The 8,332-nt window shown below is 55.5% G+C and overlaps 1 protein-coding gene across 1 annotated transcript; it reads left to right on the top strand.

Moving 5' to 3' along the window:
- The first annotated feature begins 6,710 nt into the window (after positions 1–6,710).
- On the top strand, positions 6,711–8,054 carry C4H11orf96 (chromosome 4 C11orf96 homolog). Its single transcript, XM_028879000.2, has one exon. The coding sequence runs from the start codon at positions 6,734–6,736 to the stop codon at positions 7,460–7,462; it is 729 nt and encodes a 242-aa protein (XP_028734833.1). The 5' UTR covers positions 6,711–6,733; the 3' UTR covers positions 7,463–8,054.
- The last annotated feature ends 278 nt before the right edge of the window (positions 8,055–8,332 follow it).

Raw genomic sequence — 8,332 nt, 5'->3', positions numbered from 1 at the left:
CTGTGTGCTGCCAACTTCTGCCTCCATCTGCTCTCTGTAGATGGATGGGGCCTTCTCCCTCAGCTGCAGCCTGGCCTGTTGGCCACTCTGGCCTGAGAGAAAGCACGTGCTTCTGGCGAATGGCTTCTCCTTATCGCCGTACCCGCCCTCAAAGATTCCAAACCTAGGGGGGTCCAGAGAATCCAGGAGTGGCTGCCTCACCTCGTAGATGGGACACTGCAGCTTACAGACAGGTGCTAAGAAGTACAACAGGTTGGGTGCCACAGCCCAGACCTCTGGTGTTGTTTCTGTCAGCAGAGGACGGCGGGATAGGATGGACTGGGGCAAACTGAACATGTTCCTGAGTCAGGCCGACCTATCTGGCTTTGCGTTCCTGCTCCAGGACTCGGGTGGCCCTGGCAACATGCCAAGCTCCCCTGGTCCTGCTTGTAAAGCGGGTATGGTGCTAGGAGCCTCAGAGGAGTCCAGAGGGTGATTTAGGTGAGGTGATGCTCTGAACACAGCTGGCCCAGAGTCTGCACATGGTAAATGCCCAACTGAGCACATTGCTGTGACCCTCTGCATGCCCAGGGCTGTAGCCCTGACAAGATGACTATCCTGCATCCTCTTTAATGGCTACCCCACCCCCACCCCAGAGTATCCAAGCAAGGCCATGTGTAAAATTGAACAATGTCCCCTACCAAAGCTCCCAGCGCCCACAAACTCAGCCCAGTGGGCAGCAGGAATCCAGTGCTTGAGCAGCTCCAGTATGCAGCCTTCACCCCCAGGTTTGCCGGCCCCGCCATGCTCATGACAGAACAGAAGGTTTTGCTGGATGTGGGGGCACATCCCTGTGATCCTAGCACTTGAGAATCAGAGGCTGGAGGATCAGGACTTCAAGGTCATCCTTGGCTACAGCAGGCTCTGAGCCAGTCTAGGCTGCATGAGATCCTGTATCAAAAAACCAGAATGGTCTGGAGAGAGAGCTCAGCCAGTGAAGTGCTGGCCACACAAGATGAGAACCTGAGGTTGGTCCTTAGCATTCATGTAAAAAAAAATCCTGGGCACGGAGGTACCTGGTGTAATTCCAGGGCAGGGCAGGTGGAGAAAAAAAGATCCCTGGGGCTTTCTGAGCAGTCAGTCTGAGAAAACACCAGGTCCCAGCAAGAGACCTTGTCTCAAAACTAAGTGGAAGGCTGGAGAGATGGCTTGGCAGTTAAGATGGCTGCTCTCCCAGAGGTCCTGAGTTCAATTCCCAGCAACCACATGGTGGCTCACAACTGTCCCTAATGAGATCTGGGTTCCTCTTCTGGCCTGCAGGCATACATGCAGACAGAACATTGTATAGCGTGGGATACATTAACAGGGTTAATGTCCCCAGAGTCCCTTGGGCCCTCCTTTGGGCATGGGCAGCAGCACTCAATGTACAGTCCAACACCAGGATTCCACCTACAAACCTGACTTCAACTCACCATGGCTTATGACTTCTAAGCTGTGAGTCAGGCAGAGAGATACAGACACTGAGCACTGAGTCCCAGATGTCTTGTGGAGTTGGGGGTTCCCATATCCCTGACATATCTTCCACCAGTTTGGGGGGCTGGGAAGACTCAAGCATGAGATCATAAGGGCAAAGGGGTTTTAGCTTCATGCTAACCCGTGCCGGGCTCTCTGAGAAGCTGACCACACTTAGGCCATTGGCCCCCAGACTTTACTCAGACTTTCCAGGTGAGAAGCCAAGAATCAGGGTGACCAGCTCCAGGTCACAGAACAAGTCTGTGGCATAGCAGGATCTGGAATAAAGCTTCGTGACCTTCAAACCTGACCGTAGCCCTTGGCTGGATCTTGTGGGTGGGGCAGAGATGCGGAAAGGCCGCCTATGGGGAGGCTGGTTCTCATGCCATCCAGAGGTGGAGGTAGTTGTGGGTGAGTTGGGGTAGTGCAGGACAGAGGACCAGGCAGTGTAGGAGCTCGGATGGCTGCTTACCTTGTTGTTGCTGTTTGGTTAGAGGTGCGCTGGAGCTCAGTCACTCCAGCATGCTGGGCAAAACCTGCCACTGAGCCACGCTCCAGCCCTCCTTTTTTGAGGGAAAATTCCATCTCTCCACCCTCTCTGTTATTCCTAGAGGCTTATTTGAGCAGTCCCGCAGGCAAGGAGGATGACCTCGTGGCTAATTCGGGCCGCTTACAGTGAAGCACAAATCTCTCTCCCCCTATTTTCACTGCCCTGCGCCAGGCTCAGGAAATCCCCATCTGAGGGTAAGGGGGGGGGCAGTCCAGGGCAGCTGCCCCTGACTGGGAACTTGGAGCCAGGAGAGCTTCCTGTTAGAAAGGAAGGCTTGGCAGAGACAGTGTGGCCTGCTGGGAGCCGCAGGAAATGGTGAGCATGGTGTTGTCCATTGCAAAAAAAAAAAAAAAAGACCTATGTGCCCTTGTGTGTGCCAGCTCCAACCCGGGTGCTGGAGAAAGGCAGTGACCAGCGCTGAAAGCCCAGTGAGAAAGAGAAGCATCGCAGACGACACTCGGGAAGAGTTCCAAGGTGGAGATGGGTCCGTTGTAAAGTAAAAGGGGGTGGGGAGACTGAAGGGCTGCCTTGAGGAAGGTGGGCAGGGCAGGCTTGCTTCACACTGGGGAGGTGGCACTGTAACTCTGAGTAGACCACCAGGTGGCTTGGCTAAGGCCACACAGTGGGTTCTGGTAGGGTCAGGCTAGGATGGGCCTCTGGACTCGCATCCTGTGAGAACCCTTCTCTTAGATTCTGACATTTTCTCTTGGTCTCTCTCATTGGCCTGGAGCTCATCGGTAGCCTAGACTGGTTACTCGGGAGCCATCCACTTGTTTTGTTCTAGTTTATTTTTTAAACAGGGTCTCTCGTTGACCTGACACTCCCCGAGGGCTGACTGGCCAGGGAGCCCTAGGCACCTGCCTGTCTCTGCCTCCCTAGTCCCGAGATGACAAGCATATGCTACCACATCCAGCCTTTTTACATGAGTTCTGTGGATCCAACTCAGAGCTTCATGCTTGCCTGACCGACCGGTCACCCCAGCCTTTTTCCTAGTAGACCTGTCCCGGCCCTTGGTCTGAAAAGTGGGTCTTTTCCCACACCTCCAGTGTTGATGGCCTTGATGAATCCCAAAACTTCCATCCCAACCCCACAGGCCTCTCCTAAGCTCCATTCCTTCTTGACATCTCCACTTGGATATTTCATGACTCCCTTAGGACAATGTCATGTCAATGTAAAGACTCCAAATTAGAAAAGCTTTAAAATGTGCAGTTATTTCCTTATAGCTCTGAGAAGAGTTCCAGCTTGTAGCTAGCTCAGCTCCATGTGACCTTTGAGGGACCCAGATTAATGGTGGTTGCCATAGTCTCTTGATTGCTGTTGGGGGGGGAGAGAGACAGAGACAGAGACAGAGAGAGACAAAGAGACAGAGACAGAGACAGATAGAGAGATCACAGAAGGCATTTTCTCTTAGATAGATGAGGTAGAAGTGACATACTGTTACTGCCCACATTCTACAAATGGTAGCTCAGCTGAGTAACCCCCCTGCTATCAGGGACATTGAGGAATGTGACCTAGCTGTTTGAATATCTAGAGGACTTTGCCCAAGCCTACTCTCTGAAACCACTGGAGGAAGCTCTGTGTGGATGACCTCACTGACCTCTGTATCGCTGACCATTGGCCCAACTGGCAGTGGATTGCCGTGCACTCTCCATACAGAACGATCCATCCTGGGCTCCCAGAGACCAGCCTTGCAACTCTGTTGGTGATACCAACTCCTCCAGAACCTTAGCTGGCTTCAGGGTTATCTGGTTCTAGAAAGTTCCGTGTGACCATTAGCCACACCCAGTTACTGACAGTTACAGACTTTCTGACCCAACCCATCACTTTTCACTATTTTACAATAAAAGTCACCCCCTGGACATCTGAAATGACAGGCTTGGATGACACCTTTAATATAATACTTGGCCCCAGAGGCAGTTTTGAAACCTTAATCTTTGGCATAACAGGCAGGCTGTAAGAGGTTCTGGGCCATGGCCTGATCACCACCTCTTTGGATATCTAAGTAGCTTTTCCAACCCCAAGGCCATCAGTTTTCTGGACTCTATTTCTGCCTGTCTCTTTTTGCAAGCCGGCCAATCTCTTTCTTGTAATATCTTGCTAAAAGCAGCACCAGGCAGCCAACATACGCAAATGACTTTGTGTGTGTGTGCTTTTCCCAGCCATCTTTCTAGAATTGCACAGGCACAGTAGGCATTTGGCCTGACTTCCAAATTACCTCACGTGATGTCAGTGATAAGCACTGCACTCCATCGTAACAAAGGTCCCCAGCTTTCTGCTCCCCAGTAGCTGCTTAAGCTAGTACTCTGATTTGAACGGATCCGTCTGGGACAGTTTTCCCTTCCTGGTACCCACACTGATATTTGAGCATTGCTAAACTGCTATTAAAAGCAATGCAAAGCACAGCGGCCTCAAGTTTTAAGATTATGCAAACTGATTTTCTTCTTTTCACCTGATATAATTCTTATCTAATCTAATCTAATTTCAAGTCTCACCTAAGCAGAAAATGAGTTTTGATGGACAGCTGGCAGAATCTACCATGGCACTCCCCTTCCCCTGATCGCCAACAGTAAGCACCCTTGGACGCTTGCTGGAGCCAACTGCTTAGAAGTTAGCCTGGATCCCTGAGGCCTGCCCCATACCCCATCTCCAGACAAACACACATCAAAACATTTTCCTACATCTCTATGGCCTCGGCCCTCATGCAAGGCTTTAGTGGCCTGAGCGAGGTCATGTGGCAGTCATCTAGGTGGCTTCCCTGGTGCCCACACTTCTCGCCTCACAGTAGCCACAGTGAGTTTGAAAAACATCAATCAGAGGAAATCCCCGTCAATACCTTACTGATGCCCTCATGATGAAATTCTATTCTATGGCACGGCCTCAAGACCTTAAGAAACTCCCCACTTCTCGTCCTCCTCTCCTACGCGGTCACACAGGCTGCCCAGTGGTCACTGTACTCACCAATCCTACTGCTGCCTTAGTGCCTTGTGCCAAAGGTCCTGACACTCACACACTTTCTTCCTGCCTTGGCATCCCCCCACCCCCGTGCCCCCCCGCAGTGTGGTGGGTAACAGTAAGGGCTTTCGATCTCACCTCTGCCGCTGACCAGCTACAGGACAAGTCGCTCAGCTCTCCTGTGCCTCTGTTTTCCTCCGGTATGCCCAGCGGTGCTATGGTTGTGGCTCCCCAAGGTTGCTGAGAGGATAGCATGGCGTCACTTGCCCGAGTTGATGCATAACCCGACTTGCCCCGGTGCATTTGGAGCGCTTAGCAGTACTGTCATTGTCTATCAGGTGCCGGCGAAGTGCCACCCCCCTGGAGAAGCCTCTCCCGGTAACAGCTCTGCCCACCTCTCCCTCTGCATTTCCACCAAGCCACCTGTTCTTGTTGATGTTTTTATGCCCCACCCCACCCCACCCCAACTAGAATGAACTTTTATGATGGAAGCTATGGGCTCCTTCTTTTTCCCTCTCCCTCTCTTGACAAGTTCTCATGTAGCCCAGGCTGGCTTTGAACTCCGGATCCTCTGTCCTCCATCTCTCAAGGGCTGAGATTACAGGTGTTTGCCAATACCCTGTACTCAGGACTCTTTCACCAGGGCTCCCATTTAGTTCTCGAGCTCCCACACAAATTCTTAATAGGCCTCTGGTGAGTGGGTATATATGGAGGCCAAACCCCACTGATAGCCTCCATTGCTAGAGGCCATGAGCATCCAGGTTAAGGCAGGACTCACAGAGTTACCTCCTGGGGCCCTGGGGCATGAGCAAGGGCTGTGAACCTTCTTGCCCAAGGTCTTGGGTCACTCACTGGTGGGATTTGTCTTGAGAATGCTACCCTTAGTGTTGGGTTCTGGAGTCCACCCCGCTCGTTTCCATCAGTTTCTAGTGGAGTAGTTAATTATTTCTTCCGCGCCTCCATTTTCTCATGTGAAATTGAAGGAATACTAATTATCCCACCCGGCTGTTAGGAGGATGAACAAGATAATGTATGTACAGGGAGCTCTCTGGCTGGCTCTGATAGAGTGCTCCAGATGGGAGCTATTATTATTGTTGTTAGTGCCCTATCCAAGTGCCACTCTGCGGTTCATGAATGGGGGTGCCAGAGGGACTTGGGGTGGGGAGAGTGAGGAGATAAGCACGTAGGGAAGGGAAGAACTGGGATGGAATAATGGGGTGTGTTTGTATTCGTGCGTGAGCGTGTGTGTGTGTGTGTGTGTGTGTGTGTGTGTGTGTGTGTGTGTACCGTAAGGCGCCTGGGGAGGGATGGCTTCAGAAATCCGCCCATTTCTCTGAGTTCAGGGTCTGGGGAGCTGGGCGCCCTGGCTGTGGAGACCCACAGGAGAGCCAGCAGCCACCCTGTGGCGGCGCGGTACCTGGCAGAAGAGCCTGCGCCGCCCTGGAATGACTGGAGCTGGGGACGGGGGAAGCGACCTGAAATCCCGGCCACTCCGATCGGTGCAGACTTGGGGCTGAGGGTGTCCCAGGACCGACAGTGGTGGCCCGGTTCTCTGGGTCCGGGTAGCAGGGTCCCGGAGCAGCTGGTACTTTCGCTGGATAGACCGCGGCAGGCGGGGCGCGCCTTCCGGATCGTGGCTGGCGGGGCCTGGCGGGCGGGGCCAGGGAAGGGGCCGTTACTTTCCCAGAGTGGCGGGGAGGGCGACGTCAGGCGGAAGGGCGCGGGGCGCGCACGCTTTAAATGGCATTCGCTGTCATCCGAGCTTGCAGTCGTGTGGGCAGAGGCGGGCTATATAAGCAGCGAGGCGGGCTGCCGCGGGGCACACGGCGACAGCGACAGCGGCGGCAGGGAGCCTCTCAGAGCGCCGCGGAGCAGCTCAGCACAGCCCCGCGCCCCTCGACGGGCCCGCCCGCCCGCCATCCCTCCCCAGCAGCGCCGGCTCGGGCCAACGAGGCCCGCCGCCACCCCGCAGCAGATTTGGATCCCCCGCCCGGAGAGCCTCAGGCTGCCGCCTCCCGGGGGACCCCGGAGCCGCGGCCGCCCCCGGAGAGCCCGGGCGCACCGCCGCCCCCCGGCCCCGCAGCCACCGACGGCGCCATGGCGGCCGCCAAGCCCGGCGAGCTCATGGGCATCTGCTCCAGTTACCAGGCGGTGATGCCGCACTTCGTGTGCCTGGCCGACGAGTTCCCGCAGCCGGTGCGGCCCGCCAAGCTGCCCAAGGGCAAGGGCCGGCTGCGGCGGCCGCGCCAGTCCCGCTTCAAGACGCAGCCGGTGACCTTCGACGAGATCCAGGAGGTGGAGGAGGAGGGGGTGTCCCCGATGGAGGAGGAGAAGGCCAAGAAGTCGTTCCTGCAGAGCTTGGAGTGCCTGCGCCGCAGCACGCAGAGCCTGTCGCTGCAGAGGGAGCCGCTCGCCAGCTGCAAACTGAGGAACAGCCTGGACTCCAGCGACTCCGACTCGGCCCTGTGAGGCAACAGCCAGCTTGGGGACTCGCTCCGCTGCCACGCGCCGGAAAGCCGCGGGCGCACCCGGAGGGGACCCGTGCCCCCAGGCGGCCCCGACCATCGGGGATCGGCACCCCTCGCTCGCTCTGACTCTTGCCGGGCCGCGGACACGCCGGCTCCCTGGAGCCAGTTCGGGGACGCCAGGGAGGGGAGCCGCTTTCTTTGCCCTTGTAAATGTTTATTTTTTAACTCTTTCCCAGTACGAACTGTGAGTGTGCGCGGGAGGCGGCCCGTGCTGAGCTGGCTCGCCGCTGCCGGGGGTCGCCGCTGCAAGGCCTTTTGGTTTGCAACTCCGATTTTGCACACCGCTCCACTGTGCCCCACCCCCATCGCACACCCGTTCACACTCACGCCGACACTCTCGCTGAACACTTTTATAATTGTTGGGCTGGCCGAGGGGACTTGGGGCGCAGCGCGCCTGCTGCTGCAGCCGGAGGATTGATATTTATTTTTGCATTGCAATAGCTGAAGGCGTTTTATTTAACGGTCTTTTTACCTGGATGTTGTCGGTGAGGCGTCCGAATGGACACAAATAAAGCCAATATATTTACACAGTGCACTTCTCCGGGCTTTGGACTTCTTGAACTTTAGTGGGTCCGGTTTGGAAGACAGAGGAGGAGGAAATGTGGATGAGGAAGGGGCAGGGAGGGCCAAGTGGGGTAACCCAGAAAACTTCTGTCTCCAGATTGAGGCGACACCTCCGGTGCACCTGCCTACCCAAGTGGGTCCCCACCCGGCCCAGGGTGTCCCTGACGCTCTGGTCTGCTCTCCACATGGCCTGGGAGGCGAGGGTGGTGTTCTAAGGATGGAGAGCTCTCTCTTCTGTGCGGTTGAC

Source organism: Peromyscus leucopus, chromosome 4, assembly GCF_004664715.2.
Source record: "Peromyscus leucopus breed LL Stock chromosome 4, UCI_PerLeu_2.1, whole genome shotgun sequence".
Taxonomy (NCBI): Eukaryota; Metazoa; Chordata; class Mammalia; order Rodentia; family Cricetidae; genus Peromyscus; species Peromyscus leucopus.
Note: the sequence above shows the minus strand (reverse complement) of the source record. Positions and strands in the feature narration are given on the sequence as shown.

Coding starts and splice junctions, on each gene's coding strand:
- C4H11orf96 (XM_028879000.2), top strand. CDS start 6,734: ATGGCATTCGCTGTCATCCGAGCTTGCAGTCGTGTGGGCAGAGGCGGG.